We start from the raw sequence: 22,944 nt of genomic DNA on the forward strand, positions 1-22,944 counted from the left end.
GCTTTTGTGATCGTGCGGTGTCCGTCGACCGTCGTCCGTCCGTCCGTGCGTGCGTGCGTGCGTGCGTGCGTCCGTCCGTCCGTAAACTTTAGCTTGTGACCACTCTAGAGGTCACATTTTTCATGGGATCTTTATGAAAGTTGGTCAGAATGTTCATCTTGATGATATCTAGGTCAAGTTCGAAACTGGGTCACGTGCCATCAAAAACTAGGTCAGTAGGTCTAAAAATAGAAAAACCTTGTGACCTCTCTAGAGGCCATATATTTCACAAGATCTTCATGAAACTTGGTCAGAATGTTCACCTTGATGATATCTAGGTCAAGTTTGAAACTGGGTCACATGCCATCAAAAACTAGGTCAGTAGGTCTAAAAATAGAAAAACCTTGTGACCTCTCTAGAGGCCATATATTTCACAAGATCTTCATGAAAATTGGTCAGAACATTCACCTTGATAATATCTAGGTAAAGTTCGAAACTGGGTCACGTGCCATCAAAAATTAGGTCAGTAGGTCAAATAATAGAAAAACCTTGTGACCTCCCTAGAGGCCATATTTTTCATGGGATCTGTATGAAAGTTGGTCTGAATGTTCATCTTGATGATATCTAGGTCAAGTTCGAAACTGGGTCATGTGCGGTCAAAAACTAGGTCAGTAGGTCTAAAAATAGAAAAACCTTGTGACCTCTCTAGAGGCCATATATTTCATGAGATCTTCATGAAAATTGGTCAGAATGTTCACCTTGATGATATCTAGGTCAAGTTCGAAAGTGGGTCACGTGCGGTCAAAAACTAGGTCAGTAGGTCAAATAATAGAAAAACCTTGTGACCTCTCTAAAGGCCATATTTTTCATGGGATCTGTATGAAAATTGGTCTGAATGTTCATCTTGATGATATCTAGGTCAAGTTTGAAAGTGGGTCACGTGCCATCAAAAACTAGGTCAGTAGGTCAAATAATAGAAAAACCTTGTGACCTCTCTAAAGGCCATATTTTTCATGGGATCTGTATGAAAATTGGTCTGAATGTTCATCTTGATGATATCTAGGTCAAGTTCGAAACAGGATCATGTGCGGTCAAAAACTAGGTCATTAGGTCTAAAAATAGAAAAAACTTGTGACCTCTCTAGAGACCATACTTGTGAATGGGTCTCCATAAGAATTGGTCAGAATGTTCACCTTGATGATATCTAGGTCAAGTTTGAAACTGGGTCACGTGCCTTAAAAAACTAGGTCAGTAGGTCAAATAATAAAAAAACCTTGTGACCTCTCTAGAGGCCATACTTTTCATGGGATCTGTATGAAAGTTGGTCTGAATGTTCATCTTGATGATATCTAGGTCAAGTTTGAAACTGGGTCAACTGCGGTCAAAAAATTGGTCAGTAGGTCTAAAATTATTAAAATCTTTTGACCTCTCTAGAGACCGTATATTTCAATGGATCTTCATGAAAATTGGTCAGAATTTTTATCTTGATAATATCTAGGTCAAGTTCAAAACTGGGTCACATGAGCTCAAAAACTAGGTCACTGTGTCAAATAATAGAAAAAAACGACGTCATACTCAAAACTGGGTCATGTGGGAAGAGGTGAGCGATTCAGGACCATCATGGTCCTCTTGTTTAAAAAAGAATTGATGCTGCCTTCCATTATTCTATGATAGAAAAATTGAAGCGTATGTTTAAAATTTTTCATCCTGTTTGTAGTATTTTGTTAGAAAATTTTCAAAAATTTGAAAAAAAGTTCTGTTTTCACTTGCTACACAGATTTAGTTTTGAACATTTATTATTTTACATTTGCAAAATAATAGTTCTTTTTCAAAATGTTTGACAAAAGCATGATTTTTGATATTCGATTTGCTTCTCTTGCAGTTTAGCTTGCAGAGTTTTTTCATGTTAAAGTTAAGCTATGACCTGCTTTATATCCCAGAGTTTGTGACATACCTTCAGATAGTTTCACTGGATGTGGGGAACACCTCAGCATTATTTAATTCTTAATAAATTTATTGATTAATGAATAATAATTATATATAATGATTATGGTATACTGTATTCTGTAGTACGAAGTCACTTCTGTTACTAGACTGTTTAATTTTTGGGAGTTATAAAGTTGGCTAGTTTTGGAAGTAGAAATTTACAGTTTGATGTTTCGCTCAAGTTCTTGGGACCTGCACGGCCGAGTGGTTAATGTCTCTGACTTTGTATCACTTGATTTTCACCATTGATGGTTTGAAACCTCACTTGAGGTGTAAAATATATGTCAAGATGCCATTCAGCTAGCTTGCAAAAGGTCAATTGTTCTACAATGGTGCCTTCCCATGTCTTGAATAATGCCTGGATGGGCACCTGTTGTATTCCTCCACCAACAGGAGGAGGAAATGTCACCTTTTGGCTTAACTTATGTTAGTATAGCTCTAGATTAAACTAAGTAAGATCACTCAATTTTTTGACAGGTAAAAAATTTAGTTGTGGTACATAGTAAATCAATTTGTAAAATGAAAATTCTGATTTACCAATTAGTTGATCAAATGTTTTTAAAAGGTAAAGCATTTCATATGTTTGCAACGTTAAAATGCGACTAGGCTTTCGGAGAACAATTATATTTACTTTCTGTGGTTAGAGAATAGAAGCTGATTCTGGCTGTAGATAGGAGAGGATTTTTTTTTTCATATTCCAAGTTGTAAATTGTATTTCAGAAACCTAAACCTGTTCCAACCTGGGCATTGCCTGGTATGCAGGAAATGATGGAGAAAAGAGCTGCAGCCAATCAGGTTGACTCTTGCATCTAGGCACGGTTTTAAATTTAACCAATCATCTTGTTTGTTATTTTTAGGCATGGATAATAGTTCATTCATCTTGTTTATCACTTACAGGCATGAGTCAGATTGTCCAGTCAGAATCATTGTTACATTATTCAGAATGTCATTGATTGTCCAGTTGGATTCAGTGTTACATTTTTGTGCCATAAAACAGGATTTGAGCCGTGCCATGGGAAAACCAACATAGTGGGTGTGCGACCAGCATGGATCCAGACCAGCCTGCGCATCCGCGCAGTCTGGTCAGGATCCATGCTGTTCGCTAACAGTTTCTCCAATTCCAATAGGCTTTAAAAGCGAATAGCATGGAGCCTGACCAGACTGCGCGGATGCGCAGGCTGGTCTGGATCCATGCTGGTCGCACACCCACTATGTTGGTTTTCCCACGGCACGGCTCATTTGTCCTTTCATTAGATGTTTGTAATTTAAGGCATGGAGCATAGTGACCATTCATATACTATGCTAGGCTTGTAGATGAAAAGAAATGAAGGTCTAGAAAGCTTAGACAGAATATATTTCTAATAAGTACTTATTCATTGTAAAGTTTTAGGTATAGTCTAACATTTGTTCAATGTCAGATCATTGGAAGTATTATCTATGTCACTTGTCAGAACTGTGTACATCAAAATCTGTTCTGCATGTGGTATCACTCCTGGTCTACTGTGAATGCAATCCTGCAGGAATTCTGTAGCATGATTAGGACATTACAATTAATGTTAAGTAAATCCACAGGATTCTTTATGTTTATAATTCAATGTTAAGCCTGGGCTGTGCATACTTGAATTCATTTAAAAAAATTTAGACAAAAAGGTACTGTTAAAATGTTTTGTGTTTTAATGCAGTCAATGACTCAAGCATTTAATATTGTAAATGAATTGAACAGAGATGACCCTCAACTTAATAATTCAAATTTGTGTTTACATTTTATGAGATTAAATTATTGCATTTTTGTCTCCAGAATGTCGCTAAGGTAGTGAAGAAAAAATATGTAACACCCAATATTTTTCTGCTTGCCTTTCTTTGCCATAGGAACAATCGAAAAACGTTGATAATATTTTGGACCTACCTCGGATAGAAGTGGAAGAAGTGAACATAGATGATCTAGACCCAGAAACTCAGGAGTATGAAACAGACTACCAGTCTAAAACTGTATCAGATTTAGAGAAACAGTCTTCTTCAGGGGCAGATCACTCTGCTGTCATAGTGGAAACAAAGGGAGATGATCAGGTGGCAGAATCTCTGACAGAAGATCAGGTTCTTGTGGAATGCGTCCCTTGAATGAAATGAATTTTGTTTTTTTTTGGACAAATATTGTTTGGTTTTTCTGTTGTATTGTAGAAAACGTCCAAATTTTTGGGAGAAAAAGAAAACTTTCTCTGAGAATGCCTTTTAATATGAAGAAAATGCTTGATTCCAAAATCCACTGTATCTTGAGTTTATTTGAGCCGACCATGAGAAAACCAACGTAGTGCATTTGCGACCAGCTTGGATCCGGACCAGCCTGCGCATCCGTGCAGTCTGGTCATGAACCATGCTGTTCACTAACAATTTCCCTATTTGCATTGGCTTTGAAAGTGAATAGCATGGATCCTGACCAGACTACGCGGATGGCTGGTCCGGATCCATGCTGGTCGCAAATGCACTATGTTAGTTTTTTCACGGTGCGGCTCATTTTGAAAATTTTACAGGAATGTTGCATTATGTTTATGTTGTCAGTGATACTTGTGTGAGCATAAAATAGTTCGTGTAATTTAGATTTTGAACTAAATATTGAGAAATTTACGAGGAAGGGAAGTTGGCAAAATTGTAGAAATTAATATAAATTATCCACTTAATTTTTTAGATGAAAATTGGTATTTTGTGCTGACACAGATTTTCATAGAGTATTTTAACAATCAAAACTAACTGTACTTAGATTCCCTTTCAGGTTGTATAGTGATGGAGATTTTTTATTTGTTTGATATGAGAGATATATATGAATTTAGATTGTCTTTGTTTTTGCATTTCAGAAAACTAGATTCTATACTTTGAAAACATTTATATATGTGGCATGCTAATTTTCATGGATTTTATGTAAATGCCAATCGAAGAATCCAGATGGAAAAAAAAAATGCATTTAATTGAAATCCATGAAGTTGCTGATCATTACATACAGGGAAAAAAATGATTTCAAAGTATACAAGATGTTGTAGAATTAATATTTTCTAACAGCAACATTATTACCCTAAATTCTGTATATTTATATTGTGTTGTTATGTTTTAGGCATGGTTTGTTACAGCACTTTGTATTATAATATTTGTATTATCACTGTGAAATAAAAAATGTATTTGTATCCTTGATCATTTTGAAACATATAGTATTGTCTGTAATACAGCAGAACAGCAAAGATTATAGTATACTTTTGGTATGAGACACGCTATGAGAAAACAACATAGTGCATTTGCGACCAGCATGGATCCAGACCAGCCTGTGCATCCATGCAGCTGGTCAGGATCCATGCTGTTTGCTAACAGTTTCTCTAATTGCAGTAGGCTTTGAAAGCGAACAGCATGGATCCTTACCAGACTGCGCGGATGTGTAGGCTGGTCTGGATCCATGCTGGTCGCACATGCACTATGTTGGTTTTCTCGTGGTGCGGCTCATATGTACCTGTTTAAAAAAGTCACCCTGAAAAACCTGCATGAAGAAGAGACTTTTATTTCATTCCATGTGTTAAGTTATAAAACAAGAGAATTTTTTAAGCTAAGAGTTGTAATAGCATGGATTACCATAATGTTGTTGTAATTTATCTACATCATTTTCTGCTCTCTTAAAGTCATAAATCTAGTTTTGATACGAACTTAAATCTGAATGAATCTTAGGATCATGGGGAATTATTTTTCTGAAACCTTATCGATTCATGAAACTATGAGATATACATATCTACAGATATTTTTTTTCCAAATACCCATTTTCACATAGGTTAATTGGATATTTTTTTGTATAAAAAGCTGAGTTAGTTTCAGATATGTATTCAGTGAGCTTCTTAGATATATATATATATATTTTTTAATAAAGTACCTATTTTATCGCTATTTTCATAATGTTTAAGTCTTTTAGTCCTATAGAATCAGAGTATGTGATACTGCATTTCATCTGTACTATTATAACGAGTAAAACAGGCTTTGCTTCGATCCATTCTTATTTGCCGTCGGTAAATTTCAAATTTGCTTTTACAGTTAAAAGAAGACTATATGCAGTTACTAAGGGACACTCCGGACATTACTAGTAGATCACGTTTAGAAGACGTAGAGCACCTGATTAAGGACGATCCCCGGTACAAAGCTGTCGATAAAGACGCCAGAAAACAATGGTTCAAAGAATATGTAGATGATATGGTAAGTCTTGGTTCATTGACAACATATAACTGTTGATTGGTTGTTGTTTGCGTCACATTTTTGGCGATATGAAAATAACGCTGTATAACTGTTGCTAGGAAATTCTGCTGCCCAGCTGGTTCAAGTTTTGGAGATAATGCTGCATAATGTTCACTTCTGCTTGCATCTTTCTAATTTGACGGTAAAATTTAATGTTATTAATAGGGAGAGCTGTCGACTGTAGATATAACGGTCTTTGGGGTTTTATCTACATACTGGCACTTCATTACTTACCCGGTGGTTCTACCTAGGGGCCCTCTCATGATGAAATGATGTATGGAGGGGCACCTGGAGTCTTCCTCTACCATCAAAGCTGGAAAGTCGCCATATGACCTATGTGTCAGTGTGATGTTAAATCCAACAAAATTATTTCTTACTATAGTTCTAGTGTAAGAAAATGCCATACGATTTTAAATTGACTAATTGTATCATTTCGATGAATGAACCTTAAAGTTGCTTCCATGATTTAAATGACATATTTTGATAATAGTTTCGATGACTAAAACCTTTAAAGTTGGCTTTATCAAGAATCTGTTCTTTTGCAGTTGAAATCAGACTTCATGCGTTTACTACGAGAAACACCATCAATTCACAGCCAGTCTACATGGCCGGAGTCACGTCAGGAGATTGACAGAGATCCCAGATTCCAGGCAGTTGGAGATGAGGACCTGAGAGAACAGTGGTTTAATGAATATGTGCAGGGCCTTGTAAGTTGTCTTCAATTCAGTTCGGGTTATAAACTTGCCTTTCATAGTGTTCTTGTTATGGATTTTTACTTACTCTTTCAAACAAATTTATATATGAAAGAAAATATAGGTGTTTCATTGAAAAAGATTTTTTGTTTAACCTAGACGGAATTATGACAAACCAGAGAGTGCATTTAAAAAATTTGTGACTTAAAGGTTTTAGTGGCCCAGAGAGAAGTAATACTGTAATTTTCTTTTATTTTATACTGCTGCTGTGTTAAACGTATTTATTATTCCCTGCCAGATGTGATGCTAGTTTCTCCCAATTTTGTTGCTGCTGTTGCTGCTAGCATATTTCTATCAATGTAACTGTCCTTCTATACCTCTGTAAATGAAGTTTCAGAGGGAGTATACTGGCCCCGTGTTCACAAAACATTTTTCGGTCTCGGCCGAGTTTGAGTTTGAAAATTTAATATCAATTTTACTTAAACTTCAAGGTTAAATTTTGACAGAGACTGACCATCAGTACTGAATTAGTACTTGAAAATAGTTATTAACTTAAAATTTAGTTTTAAACATGCTATTTACATATAAATGATAAATAAAGTTTTATTATCATACTCAGCAAAGACTGAAAATGTTTTGTGAACACGGTATCAGGAGTCACCATGTTGGTGCATCTGCCCATCCACATGTCCGTCTGTGCACCTGTGATGACTGTTGAAAGGATGGGTGGATTGAACTCAGTTTTGGTACACTGGTATGTTATCATAAGATTGAGGTCGAAGATGATTTTCATTTTGATTCACTTCTTTTTGCCAGAGTTATGTCCCCTTTTCACTTAAAATTCCGCAAAATGTCTGTGTTATAAGTTTTGAAAGGGTACTTGAATTGAAATCCATCTTTATATACAGGTATATAATGATAAAGTACAGGTCAGGGTCGATATTGGTTACAGTCCACCAAGTTTTGGTGGAGTTATGACCTCTTATTGTACCCCCCGACAACAAAGTTGTAAGGGGGGGTATACTGGTTTCAGGTTGTCTGTCTGTCCCTCTGGCCGTCTGTCCGTAGACGCAATCTTGTGCGCACCATCTCTCCTTATCCCCTTGACAGAATTTAATGAAACTTCACACAAGTGATCAGTACCAACAGTAGTTGTGCATGGGGCATGTTAGGTTCTTTTAGAAAAAAAATTTGCAGAGTTATGGGACTTTGTTTTTTTTGTTACTATACTATATACATAGACACAATCTTGTGCGCACCATCTCTCCTCATCCCCTTGACACAATTTAATGAAACTTCACACAAGTGATCAGTAACAACAGTACTTGTGCATGGGGCATGTTAGGTTCTTTCAGAAAGAAAATTTGCAGAGTTATGGGACTTTGTTTTTTTGTTACTATACTATATACATAGACACAATCTTGTGCGCACCATCTCTCCTCATACCCCTTGACACAATTTAATGAAACTTCACACAAGTGATCAGTAACAACAGTAGTTGTGCATGGGGCATGTTAGGTTCTTTCAGCGACAAAAATTGCAGAGTTATGGGACTTTGTTTCTTGTTAACATACTATGTACATACAGTCTGCATATGCAATCTTGTGCGTGCCTAATCTACCAAACCCTTACACACAATTTAATGAAACTTCACACAAGTGATCAGTACCAACCCTAGCTGTGCATGGTGCATGTTACATTCTTTTAGATAAATATTCTGCATAGTTATGGGACTTTGTTTTTTGTTACTATACTGTATACATACAGTCTATATACATACAGTCCACATAATTATGCAATCTTGTGTGTGTCAAATTGCAGTGTACTGTGTCAGTGCATGCGGGGGGTACATTCATCACCTTTAGTGATAGCTCTAGTTGATTTAAAATTGGTCTTTGTTTCAAACAGATAGGCAGTGTTGCAGGGGTATTATTTAGTCTGTCAAAAGGCGGCAGTTTAGTTTTGCTTAATTCTTTTAAAATCTGACGAAGTGAATATTAATTAGGTTGAGCACAGACTTCGAATCTTGTTTCCAGTTGCTTAGCATTATGGACAAACTTTTTCCCGGACAATTTTATGTTGTTATTTCATATGTCTGTAGGCCTTTTATCCTTTGCTTAAAACTAATGTTTGGAAGTTGTCATTACCATATGGAAAGTACAGAATCAAGGAACATTTGAAATGTGTTTCTTGATAAAGTGCTTATTTTTTTTTTTTTTTTTGGAAGAGTTGAGCTTCTGAATTGATACATGTATTATTGCTATTTGTTTAAAGGATCGAATAGACTTTGAGGCATACAAACTGCAAAACAGGTTTCCAAAGGTATGGAATGTATAAATAAACTACTGGACTTTCCTAGAAGTGGCTAGTTTACAAATATGAGCCACGCCATGAGAAAACCAACATAGTGGCTTTGCGACCAGCATGGATCCAGACCAGCCTGCGCATCCATGCTGTTTGCTAACGGTTTCTCTAATTGCAGTAGTCTTCAAAAAGCGAACAGCATGGATCCTGACCAGACTGTGCAGATGCGCAGGCTGGTCCGGATCCATGCTGGTCGCAAAGCCACTCTGTTGGTTTTCTCATGGCGTGGCTCATATGACCTTGTTCCTTGACCATTCCCCAAGAGCTTTTCAGTGTTAGTTTTCCTATTTCCAAGCTTTCTCAAAGTCTCCCCTTGTCTCCCCTTGTTTGCTTTATTCCTTAGACAATTGCCTTACCATCAGCACAAACTAGATACAAAATACAAATTTTTATTTATAGTCTGGTGTCAACATTACAACATTTATAGCTATGAATAGCTATTGGCCAACAAGAAAAGAAAACTTAAAACTTTAAGATTTAAAGTTAGATGAAAAGATACCCAAATTTTATGTTTATCCTTTACATTACTTGTGTATTTTAAAAGCTTGATTCCTATTTAGGGTTTGGTCATTTTGGGATAGCAAGATTAATTCTTTTGGCGATGGAATCGGAAGTTTCCATTTCCATTTCTTGCCAGTTACCATGGGACCCATAAAAACATGATTTATTCAGATTGTTTTCGTTTGCATTTCAGCTTAAATCTGAGTTTATGCAGTTATTGAAAGAGACCCCGACTGTGCACAGTCAGTGCCGCTGGAATGATGTGAAACCCGATCTAGAGCATGATCAGCGATACCAGGCAGTTCCAACAGATTCTCAAAGAGAGGATTGGTTTGACGAATATATACAAAATTTGGTTAGTATTTATATATATAACTTATGTTAATGTACCTGCAGATAGGAGGGGCTAATGCTTCCTTTGGCTGATTGATTGGTTGTTTTATATATAATACCTTCCCCTGAGCAAATAATTAAAGTTCATGGTCATAACACCGCAAGAATCACATGACAGAGGTCATTGAGTTGTAGGGTCAAGGTCACACAGGGAGGTCAAAGTACAGATAGTTTGATCGATACACATGAATATTCATCAGCCTCATCCAGTAAAAATCATGCATGATCCAAGTCTGACTCAGTAGGCTAAAGGTCGGAAAGCAGGGTAAAAAATAAATGGTTTAACCTTGTGACTAACATTTCCACATACTTTCTAAACAGTTAAAGCCATTAAAAGGATTTTATTATAACTTCTGTCGGAAGTCATCATCAAATTGACATGCAGAGTTGTCAAGCAAGATCACTGTGTCCAAGGTTAGTAAAAGTTATAGGCCAAAGGTCATGATCACATTATTTGTACCTTCCCTGTATCAAATCAGCATGTGGGACTGTTTCATTTTAAGTGATAACACTAGTTAGATTTTGCTGAAGTTTTGTTGAGTAGCCTTAATTGCATGCTTTCAGATCATTTACTTGTTTCAATGTTGATTAATGGTAAAATTCTGTAAAAGCGCCCAAAATATGCATAGGAAAGCATGGGTTAATTTGTATCTGACAAAATGTTTCATTGCAGTAGTTAAGAGGTTTTTATAGCTAACAGTAAAACTTATTATTATTACACCAGATTTATATAGCGCCCTTTTCATGATCAATTTCACGTTCAAAGGCGCTTTACATAGTTCAAATGCAGCCATACAGGGCGCATAATTCATCCTCTACTAGTGCAGACACAGAGCGATCTGACCAGAGGGACAGAGTGAGACAAAGCCCCCACGACAGAGAGATCAGAAATCAGATACAAAATCAAAACTTCTCTGGTGCTTTGTTGATACCTCACAATATAACAATGCTGATAGTAAAGAAGTATTTTCATTAAGTTTTATATATATATATATATATATATATATATATATATATATATATATATTAAAAAAGTCAGTAAAATCCTTGTGCAGGTATAAAATATATAAAAGTTCAATGTTTATTCCTTACAAATTGAACTTTTATATATATATATATATATGTGTATATTACTAGCTGTTGATATTGATTCATTTCTTACAGAAAAAAGAAGAATTTAAAGAGCTGTTGAGTGAGACGCCGGATATAACAAGTTATTCAAAATATGATGATGTAAAACATAAACTGGCACATGAACCCAGATTTGTAAACATAGATACTGACGCTCAGAGAGAACAATATTTTAACGAATATGTAGCCGATTTGGTAAGATATTTATTATGTGTAAACAGCATGTACATACTTCTGAAGATGATTGTCCAAGTTGTAAAAGGGGTACTTGGATGGAATAATGGATGAAAAATTAAAATCGTTATTTACTGCAAAAATGATGTTGCTTAGATTTTACTGACATGCTCGAGTAAAAAAGGTAGATTATTGCTTACTTTCACGACGGAAGTTTGCAATTTTCATTATTTTGCTAACTCGATATATGTGTGACAGGTAAGCAAAACACAATGAAATTGCTGAAAAATGTTATACATGTACATTTTTTCACTTTTCTTATTAAATATAGTTCATTTTTACAATAGAGGTTTCTACAAAAGTAATCGGGACAAAACACATTTGATTGTTGATTAATCATGATTTAATTTACATGTTACTTATTGCTAAGATTAAGTAGGTGAAGATGGCTTGTTCTGGATTTAGGATTGTCCGACAATAGGATAAATTACTGACTACATAATGGCCAAAACTTGTCAGTAACTAAGATAACATATGGCATGCACATTACTATGCCAATGGATATATACTTGTTAAATGGCAATTTCATTGGGATACGAATTCATGGATTTCCACCTTATATATAGTATTGAGATAGAAGAATAGAAACTTTCTGTTTGCTTTTTATTTGTGTGGAACCACAAAATGCACGAAAATTAGTTCCTCACGAGTATTAATTATTTCACAGTGTTTCGTTTGGTTTTAATCCATTCTCATTTGCCATCCATACGAAATGTGTAATTATTTTGTTTTTACAGTTAAAGGAAGACTTCATGCAGTTACTAAGGGAGACCCCAGACATTACCAGTACATCACGTTTGGAGGATGTAGAACATAAAATTAGTCATGATCCACGATACAAGGCTGTAGACAAGAGTGCTAGAAGGAAATGGTTTAAAGAATATGTTGACGATTTGGTAAGACATATTGAGATGTCCTATCTTATCTGTGTTGAACTTTACTATTATCATATGAGCCGCGCCACAGGAAAACCAACATAGTGTGTTTGCACCCAACATGGATCCAGACCAGGATCCAGCATTTGCTTCAAAGTCTATTGCAATTAGAGAAACCGTTAGCGAACAGCATGGATCCTGACCAGACTGCGCAGATTCGCAGGCTGGTCTGGATCCATGCTGGTCGCAAATGCACTATGTTGGTTTTCTCATGGTGCGGCTCATACTTGGTATAAGTGATCAGTATTCAAAAGGTGTTTGCAGCTTGCGACACTGGCCTAGAATGGTAACATGGCTTTTCCAAAAGATTTACATGTTGGTATTTCTTTGTTGATTGTTCTTTGGATCAATATTTCCTGAACTTTGTAAGAGCTAAAAGTTAGTAAATTATGTTTGCTTTATCCTCATTAGGTATAAGGAATATAGTAAGTAAGCGAAGAGCCATAATTTCTGCATACATTTTAAAAGACTTTCCTTTGGCACTTTTAAAATTGATATTTTTTTGTATGAAATGTTGCGTTAAGGTCAGCTTTTCATGTCTGCTAGGAGAACTGTAGCTTTGAAACTTCATATTATTAGTAGGCAAGTATGTAGACCAAAAACCTGAACTCTCGTCTTCTTTCCCAATGTTGCATTTTATCAGAGCTTGAGCTATTGCAAGCAGTGCTGTTGTCCTTACAGTTTTACCAATGTACTTTAAAGTTTAACATTGACACATTGTTATATTGATCTGTTCTTTTGCAGTTGAAATCGGACTTTATGCGTTTATTGCGTGAGACACCAACTATTCATAGTCAATCTACATGGCCCGAGGCACGACAGGAAATTGACAATGACCGCAGATTCCAGGCAGTTGCAAGTGAGGCTCGAAGAAAAGCATGGTTTAACGAATATGTGCAGGGCCTTGTAAGTTCATGTTTATTGCTTGTAGTGTGTTTATGCTGACCCTAGGAAGAAACATATAAATTCAGAAAAATAAAAGTTGCACCGGTACTCATGGTTACCATATTTAAAATCTCAACTAAGATACTGTGGTGTTGTTAGGAAAGAAGTATATGTGAATGTTTACAACAAAAACATTCCAGTGAAATATGGAGCATAATTATGCAACCACTTGTCAAACGTTTCTAACTCCCTACCAGATGTAATGCCAGTTTTTCCATTATTGTTGATGCTGATGCTGCTGCTGCTGCCTAACTTTTTGAATGCTTTCCACTGGAAAAGCAGTATAGCAGTATAGGCCATAATGCCTTACTTCTGTATTTTCAGATTAAATCTGAGTTTATGCAGTTACTGAAAGAGTCACCCTCTGTGCACAGTTATGCCCGCTGGGACGATGTAAAGGCAGATTTGGAGTACGATTATAGATACCAAGCAGTTCCAACAGATTCTCAAAGACAAGATTACTTTGATGAATATATACAAAATTTGGTTAGTAATTATGATCATCTGTTTAAACAAGGGCATAGGTGATGTTATGGATTGTGCATTGGCTATACAATCTTTAGTTTTACACTTTTACAGATTGTGCTGTGACTGTTTTCTTGGTTTTATTGTGGAAGTTGCTCAGTGATTAAAATGAATATTATATTAAGACTTAAATTAATTCCTTTAAGCTACAATTTTATTTTATCAGGAATTTTATTTCCTAGTAGATATTATCATGTTTATTTGTACCATTGAATGCTACACATTTGATATGGTAAAGTTGTTTAAATATAATCATTTCTTTCTATACTGTCAAATATTTGTGTATCCTTTACTGCTTAAAGTAAAGACAGTTCTAAATTATTACCGAACTGCTTTGAATTATAAGATAGATACGTCTAAAAGGTGTTTATCATCACTCAAGTTTTTTTATAGCATGAAGTATGAAATTTATGGGCCTTTGGAAGCCAGGTGACAGGCTGGAAAAATTTCTTAGATATTGTCTGTTGTAAATTTCATGATTTCATATTGATATAGTGTTAATACTAATATAGGGGTATATTCATATATACAGCTTTTATGTATGGTCAACTCTTTATCTGGAATTGTTTCATACAGAAAAAAGAAGAATTCAGAGAACTGTTGAGGGAGACTCCCGATATAACAAGTTACACACGATATGATGATGTTAAAGCTGAACTGTCACATGACCAGAGATTCCAGAATGTAGATACAGAAGCTCAAAGAGAAAAATACTTCAATAATTATATTCAAGACTTGGTAAGAATCTTACTGTTAAAGTATAAATGCTGAATTGAAATGCATGCAGGCATACTGTAAGATCTGAATTATTTTTGAGGGATTGATATTAGCTTATTTAGTGATTTTGATAATTTTTCGCTGTTGTGACCAGAATTCTTTGCATTTATTTTATGAGTTTAGAGGTTAAATGGGAATTTAGTGACCATTGATTAATTTAAATGCATTATGAGAGAGGTGTTTCTAAATAAAACAACCTTTTAGGTAAACTTTTTTTTTCCAACTAGAGGTATAGAAACTATTGATTTTCTGGAAAAAGCTGGTTATGTTCAACTTCTGTTGCTAATTTCTTTTTTACTGGAAAAGAGCTGGTTATTATGTTCAACTACTGTTGTTGTTTTGCAGAAAAGGGCCAATTACGTTCAGCTGCTACAAGATACCCCTGCTATCACCAGTTATTCGGAATGGCATCAGTCCAAGCATCACATTGACAGAGATCCACGATACCACGCTGTTGATACAGAACTTCAGAGGGCCAAATGGTTTAACGAATATGTTAATGTTCAGGTAGGTAGCAAAAAATTTGAACCAGTGAGCATATCGAAAATTCCCTGACTTTGTCTCGTTTCAAGCCCAAGTTCTATGTAATTTGTCAGTACACAATCCAGTTAATTAATTAATTATTCATTTTATACTTGTAATTCTATAATTTCAGTCTGAATGACTTTTGAGTACCATATTCACCTGCCTATAAGGTGATCCATCTATAAGACGGGGTCCCTAAATTACTTAGATTTTATGTCTGTAACATTAACTTGCATATTAGGTGAGGTGATGCTTTAAGATTTAATTTTTAAGGGAAAGGTTTTGTTTTATTGGTGAGTAAATTTAGTAAATTGAGTTCCAATGAATTTTTAGAATTAACATGGAAAAATGGTTAAAGTAAAATTTCTTAAAATTTTGGGTTTGTTTTTTGTTTTTTTTTTGCTTATGTAACATATAGCAAACCTTAAGCTTGCTTTGAAGAACCAAATGCTGTTCCAATTTGTTTTAAAATTTTAACAGTATTTTTAGCTCGACTATTCAAAGAATAGTCTAGCTATTCTACTCACCCTGGCGTCGGCGTCGGCGTCGGCGTCGGCGTCACACCTTGGTTAAGTTTTTGCATGCAAGTACATACAGCCATCAATGAAAGGCATATAGCTTTGAAACTTATTTCTTCTTTTTCTAGGTCAATTACCAACCTCTCTGGGTCAAGTCCCATAACTCTGACATGTATTTGTAGCAAATTATGCCCCCTTTTGGACTTAGAAAATTTTGGTTAAAGTTTTACATGCAAGTTACTATCTCCAAAACTAATGCAGATATTGATTTGAAACTTCACATGTGTCTTCGGGGTTATAAAACTAGTTGATAGCAGCAAGTCCCATAACTCTGACTTTCATTTTGGCCAAATTATGCCCCCTTTTGGACTTAGAAAATTCTGGTTAAAGTTTTGCGTGCAAGTACATACAACTATTTCTAAAAGGCATATAGATTTAAAAATTCTTTTTTCTATTTCTAGATCAATTACCAACCTCACTGGGTCAAGTCCCATAACTCTGACATGTTTTTTGAGCAAATTATGCCCCCTTTTAGACTTAGAAAATTTTGGTTAAAGTTTTACATGCAAGTTATTATCTCCAAAACTAATGCAGATATTGATTTGAAACTTCACATGTGTCTTTGGGGTTATAAAACTAGTTGATAGGATCAAGTCCCATAACTCTGACCTTCATTTTGGCCAAATTATGCCCCCTTTTGGACTTAGCAAATTCTGGTTAAAGTTTTGCGTGCAAGTACATACAGCTATTACTAAAAGGCATATAGATTTGAAACTTATTTTTTCTTTTTCTAGATCAATTACTAACCTCACTGGATCAAGTCCCATAACTCTGGCATGTATTTTGGGCAAATTATGCCCCCTTTTGGACTTTGAAAATTCTGGTTAAAGTTTTACATGCAAGTTACTATCTCCAAAACTAATGCAGATATTTAATTGAAACTTCTCTTGTGCCTTCGGGGTTATAAAACTAGTTGATAGCAGCAAGTCCCATAACTGATATGCATTTTGGTCAAATTATTCCCACTTTTGAACTTAAAACTCTTTTGATATTGAACTTTTTTGGGTAATATTTTCCTGCTTCTAGGTCAATATTTCGAATAGACGAGCTTGGCTGTCTTACAGACAGCTCTTGTTAATGCGGATTGTTAAAAAGTTCAGGTTTAACAATTTCTGTGTTTCTTTCAGGCTGGTAGAGGATATGGAGACATGGATTATGGTTTAAGAATTGGAGGTTACAAGTCAATAGATAGAAAGCTAGAATTCATTCCTGTTGAACCATCAACAACGGTACAAAACTTTTTGAAAATAAAAATCTCGTAATTCACATTTGCCACACCGTATTTAAGTATGTGATATTACTTTCCGCAGGTTAAAATGATTATGATTTTGCAAGACTACTTTGGTAAGAACAGATCTAGCATCTCTAAATAAGAATAAGATTGGCAGAGATTATTGTTGTTTCTTTGACTGATACTGAAAATTCTTTGTTGCATTGTAAGCTTTAAATGAAACCAGGGTGCATTGGTATAAGACCATAAGTCCATGTTGATTTGGTAATGTACTTCAACTCCAGCATATGAATATTTATGGACACATTTTGATTTTCATTCATTTCTATATTAGGCTACGAAGAGCAAGCCAAGAGAGGAACCAATGCCATTCTTCGAACCAGTAGGCGAAACAGATGTTGATTCTCTCGGCAGGAAGAAGGTGCCGCCACCGGTTGCTAAGAAACCACGGGGCTCTGGTGCTTATGATACAGAGGACAGTCTGATCAATAGTCACACTGGAGTGGTAGGGATATATGATACTTACTTTGTTAATTATTTGAGCAAGGCCAAGAGAAAATGTGCCTCAGAACTCTGCCTTTCTGAGCAAAGGCTAACTATTGGGAACAATTTTGTGAAAAAGGTAAAAAAAGAAAGAACGCTTTATATTTCTTGATTGATGATGCTTACCTGCAGTAAGGTCCAGTTTTACAGTGAGGCGCATTTTCTCACTGTATGGTTCATTTTCTTACTTTACAAATGGACGTTTGTGAACTGATCTATAGTTGTTTGTTTTTTAGCTCGACTATTCGAAGAATAAATGTTGAAGTTTGCGTACCACCCCAAATATTTTCAAAGTCCATTGAGATATTGCTTTCATATTTTGCATACTTGTTAACCATCATGACCTCAGTCTGTAAAAAGGAGGAGGCAACTCTATCAAGCATTTTTTTGTCTGAGTTATGGCCCCTTTTCGACTTAGAATATGCTTATTGTAATGGTAAAGTTTGCGTACCACCCCAAATATTTTCAAAGTCCATTGAGATATTGCTTTCATATTTTGCATTCTTGTTTACCATCATGACCCCAGTCTGTAAAAAGGAGGAGGCAACTCTATCAAGCATTTTGACTGAATTATGGCCCCTTTTCGACTTAGAATAAATGTTAAAGTTTGCGTACCACCCCAAATATTTTCAAAGTCCATTGAGATGTTGCTTCATATTTTGCATACTTGTTTACCATCATGACCCCAGTCTGTAAAAGGAGGAGGCAACTCTATCAAGCATTTTGACTGAATTATGGCCCCTTTTCGACTTAGAATATGCTTATTGTAATGTTAAAGTTTGCGTACCACCCCAAATATTTTCAAAGTCCATTGAGATATTGCTTTCATATTTTGCATACTTGTTTACCATCATGACCCCAGTCTGTAAAAAGGAGGAGGCAACTTTATCAAGCAATTTGACTGAATTATGGCCCCTTTTGCGACTTAGAATATGCTTATTGTAATGTTAAAGTTTTACTCATAGCTTGTATTATACTATCAAGCACTGAGAATAGTCGAGCGCGCTGTCCACTGACAGCTCTTGTTAAGTAATAGGGTCTGTTCTTTAATCCAAATAGTTTTTTTCCCATGCAAAGTATTTTCTTATATGTTTATCTTCTAAAACTTAAGAGAACATTTGAGTTAGTTTCAGGTCAGAAATAATGCTTTGTCTGTTGAGCTTGTGAGAAAAAGGAGAATATAATTTCATTCCTTTGAAATCCGAAATAATATGAGTAAGCAGGATGTTACTTTTCAGAATTGAACTTTTGAGATAAATTTGTAACTGTGTCAGTATTCTCAAAGTTGACTTACACTACATGTATAGAGCATTTCTTTCAGCATGCAGTTAAATACCATTCAAAAAGCCTTTTGTCAGCAATTTGTTCACCATTTCAAGTTCAAGATTGAAAAGAGGACTCCTACATTGCCTATGACGGGGCAAATAAATGGGGTCATCCCTTAATGGGGCCTCAAAAAAGAAAGGAGTTACAAATGAGATTATGTTAGTTTTCACTGGTTGGATTTTTATTCACAAGAATGTTCAACAGTATTTAGTTCATTGCAATAAAAAGTTTGTTTACAAATGGTCACCTTATATCCTACATGTTTACCAGTTTGTTAAAAGTGAAAGAATGTATTTGTCATAAAATTAACGGTTTGCAGAACTTTAAAACATATTTTTTTTTTCATTCTACGAAAATACCCACTACATGCGGTACATTTTGAGACATTTATCAGAATAAGTGTCACTATTTTTATACCCAGCCTGTTACGGTGAAGACAGAATCCTACAAGTACAGTCCGGATATGAATGATGTGCCTCGATCTACGTCCAATATTCCCATTGTCGAAACAAAGACGCATAAGGTAACATACGAAAAAGATGGGATACCGTATGAAACAGAAGAAAGTATTTTAGTCAGCGCTCATTCGGTGACCACTAAATCACAGACCATCGATACTACCACAGTAAGGGTTGTGGAATGGCTAGCATACAACAGTCTATCCCTCTTAACCTAATCACATTGCTAAACCTTTTTTTTTTTTTTAAGCATGTTCAGAAGTAGTTGCAGTCAACTGAATGGAAGCATTAGTTAAGGCAAAGAGATTTCTGTTCTCTATTAAAGAAGTTTATGGCAAAATTTACATAAATTTAAATTCAATCCATACCTGTTTATAAATCTATCAGATTGTAGTTGCAGTCAACTGAATGGAAGCATTAGTTAAGGCAAATAGATTTCTGTTCTCTATTAAAGAAGTTTATGGCAAAATTTACATAAATTTAAATTCAATCCATACCTGTTTATAAATCTATCAGATTGTAGTTGCAGTCAACTGAATGGAAGCATTAGTTAAGGCAAAGAGATTTCTGTTCTCTATTAAAGAAGTTTATGGCAAAATTTACATAAATTTAAATTCAATCCATACCTGTTTATAAATCTATCAGATTGTAGTTGCAGTCAACTGAATGGAAGCATTAGTTAAGGCAAGGAGATTTCTGTTCTCTATTAAAGAAGTTTATGGCAAAATTTACATAAATTTAAATTCAATCCATACCTGTTTATAAATCTATCAGATTGTTAGTTGTGAGGCTTCAGACCAGACTTTGCTCAAAGTGTCTGAGGGTACTGTAAAATTTACAGTATACTTACATGTGGTAATACTTCATTTGAGTATAATTTTGATGAATATTTGAAATTGATCTTATTGTGCTAGCAACTGTTTAAACATATTTGCTCAGCAAATCAACTAGGGTCAGACCAAATCCTGAAAGCAGTTTCAGTTGTGTTCAGATTGGCCTCCAGCTATTATGGTAGCTGAACCCTGCTTGATTTGTCATCTGAGAAAGCCATCCAGACCAAATGCTGAAGGTTGGTTCTGCCAAGGTGGCTGTCTGCCTGAAATAATGCATTGAGCACAATGGATCTGCCTTCACCATTAAAAGCTTGAAAATGACCAGGGCCTCTGTGGTCTAGGGGTTAAGGTTGCTGACTTCGAATCTCTGCCCCTCACTGATGTGGGTTCGAGCCTCACTTTGCATTGAATTATACATGTTAGGAAGCCATCCAGCTGGCTATAGGAATTAAGGTCAGTGGTTCTAGCCAAGTGCTGGCCCATGATGTAATAATGCAGAGAGGGGCACTTGGGACTTCCTCCACTATAAAAGCTAGAAAGTCACCATATGACCTATGATAGAGTTGTTGTGAGGTTAAACTTAGCGAAAAAGATGGCCATAAAGACTGGCATTGTGTCTGTGCCTCTTGAATATTTCTTTTTTAATTCTTAGTCCTACATGACATACCCTATCCTTTTTTTAGCATCATGGCTCATTCTTACAAAGGTACTATGAATAAATAAAATAAAGGATTGCACCATAAAATTTTATTGTAATGTAAATATATTTGAAGACATTAGAGTAAATTAAGGGTGATTTTGTTTAGAGGGATTCTGTTGTTCACAGCATGGCGTCTGAAATCACTTTGTTGTGCATGTTTACTCAACGCTTGTTTTACTGTTGTCCAGAGTAGTATAATAAAATGTTTCCGCATGTATTCTGTCATACGCACCTTAGCTTTTTGTTTCTTTAATCATAATTTTCATAAAAAATCCTTTTCTTTTCTGCAGGAAGTAGCTTTTAATGTATTCACCCAGTGAAAACTAACATATCAAAAGTAGAATTGTAGACAAAAATTTGTTTTCATTTTAATTAAGGCAGGTAGAACGCAGTTAAAGTCTAGCAAAATATTTTGTTTTAATTGTTTGTTCATACTTTGTTGTCATAATGTTGTTGTGATGCTACTTTATATGGGTAGAGGATAAAAAAAGATGTGCTTGACCCCTTGGAAAGCATTCCTGACTGTTCTGAAAAGAATTTGATTTGTTAAAAATTCTGTTGCCAATCTTTGTATTCCGTAGCCTTATTTAGGAATGACCCTCATTTTGCAAGAGTGATGTATGGTATAAGGGTTTTGCTTTTTCATACAGAAATTTTTTTATATTAACCATTAGCCTGCTGGCGGCAAGTGGATCAAATTCCTAGAAACGTAAGGACAAATAAGTTTGGAATGAAACGTGTTTTTTTTCACATCAGTGACTGTTTAGACTCATTTCTTTTCGCTGACCAAAACGATGCCGTCTCTGCCGTCGTAAATTATATTTATAAATGACATGTGATCTGCTAAAACATAAAATGTGTCCAGAAAATTCCGAATTTGAACGTTATGCCAATTTTGAAAAAGTGCCGCAGGCATTTCGACGATGCCGCAGCCCCTTCGAGGTGCCGCAGGCACTTCTAAAAGTTTCATAAATTTGGCCCATAACTAACCAAATCTCAAATAACTTGCATTCGTACGATTACATTTTATATTCACAAATATAAAAAGTATAGCAATCGGTTTATCTTCGCGGGTAATCTTAAACTCTAGTACGCGATTGTTCCGGTCAGTTAATTTCCCAAACATTATGCTTTTTTGAAAATTGCCTTCTCTGTCCGTCCTATGCTGCCCGATATGTTATTCTTTTTTTCAAAGTTTTGTTTGCAGGAAACGAATAGGTTTTTACGTACATGTAAAAATTCTCCAGTTTGATCGTTTATGAGCTATACTTATATAAGTTCTCCATTTTTCTGAAAACATTTTTACAATATATATATATATATATATATTTTTTTTTTTTTTTTTTTTTTTTTTTTTTTTTTTTTTTTTGTAGATATACTTAACATTTCCAGGCAACATTAGGCTATTAAAATAACTACAGAAAATTTCAACATCAATATAGTTTCGGATTTTATACCGAAATAACTGTCTAGCTAGTAAGTGTTAGCTGTCCACAATGGGCTCTTACACAAATGGTATCGAGATTATAATGTGAATCATCGCAATAATATTTACAGGAAACTTCTGACTATTGAGACTCTTATTAGAAAACTTCGCTTTATCACGGTAAGTTCTTGAGGTATCGCGACAGCTACCTGCCTAACTCATGGCAGAGGTTATAATGCAGTAATTCGGTCAAAAATGTGCTTCCGTGGTGTGTCTCTAGTAAATAGATCCTAATTTTTCCATTTTTCGCGCAATTGCGCGTAATTCGGGAGCCAAATGAGCATTATTTCACTCGTGGAATGAATTTTAAATAAAATAGGACACTTTTCATGCTAATACTCGCATGTTTTCGAGTTGTTTTAAGTAAAAACAAAGTAGGGTTTTTATTCTGCTGACCGCTTTCTGAAATGCGGCAATATGAGGGTACCTGACTTCAGTTGACTTGCATTTCACTGCATACTATTAAACATCCCTTTTTCTTTTCGTTTACTTAAAGGAAATGTACGGGTATCTTGTGGAAAATAGGTCTACGACGGAGTGAAAAT

The 22,944-nt window shown here is 35.3% G+C and overlaps 1 protein-coding gene across 15 annotated transcripts in view; it reads left to right on the forward strand.

Annotated features, from left to right (window-relative positions):
• The window catches only part of LOC123524192 (band 4.1-like protein 1), a 239,220-nt gene extending 219,607 nt beyond the window's left edge, over nucleotides 1-19,613 (forward strand). For 10 of the 15 annotated variants that reach the window (XM_053539112.1, XM_053539111.1, XM_053539115.1 and 7 more), the window contains 14 exons: nucleotides 2,686-2,760; nucleotides 3,835-4,059; nucleotides 6,025-6,183; nucleotides 6,768-6,929; nucleotides 9,973-10,134; nucleotides 11,337-11,498; nucleotides 12,275-12,433; nucleotides 13,217-13,378; nucleotides 13,742-13,903; nucleotides 14,519-14,680; nucleotides 15,065-15,226; nucleotides 16,950-17,051; nucleotides 17,388-17,558; nucleotides 19,344-19,613. In XM_053539112.1, the coding sequence (XP_053395087.1) occupies nucleotides 2,686-2,760; nucleotides 3,835-4,059; nucleotides 6,025-6,183; nucleotides 6,768-6,929; nucleotides 9,973-10,134; nucleotides 11,337-11,498; nucleotides 12,275-12,433; nucleotides 13,217-13,378; nucleotides 13,742-13,903; nucleotides 14,519-14,680; nucleotides 15,065-15,226; nucleotides 16,950-17,051; nucleotides 17,388-17,558; nucleotides 19,344-19,598 (2,280 nt within the window). In that variant the 3' untranslated portion in view covers nucleotides 19,599-19,613. The remainder of the gene's footprint in view (nucleotides 1-2,685; nucleotides 2,761-3,834; nucleotides 4,060-6,024; nucleotides 6,184-6,767; nucleotides 6,930-9,972; nucleotides 10,135-11,336; nucleotides 11,499-12,274; nucleotides 12,434-13,216; nucleotides 13,379-13,741; nucleotides 13,904-14,518; nucleotides 14,681-15,064; nucleotides 15,227-16,949; nucleotides 17,052-17,387; nucleotides 17,559-19,343) is intronic. The other 5 variants (XM_053539116.1, XM_053539124.1, XM_053539123.1 and 2 more) reach the window with 3 other exon arrangements.
• Nucleotides 19,614-22,944: the final 3,331 nt, after the last annotated feature.

This window comes from Mercenaria mercenaria, chromosome 3, assembly GCF_021730395.1.
Source record: "Mercenaria mercenaria strain notata chromosome 3, MADL_Memer_1, whole genome shotgun sequence".
Lineage (NCBI taxonomy): Eukaryota > Metazoa > Mollusca > Bivalvia > Venerida > Veneridae > Mercenaria > Mercenaria mercenaria.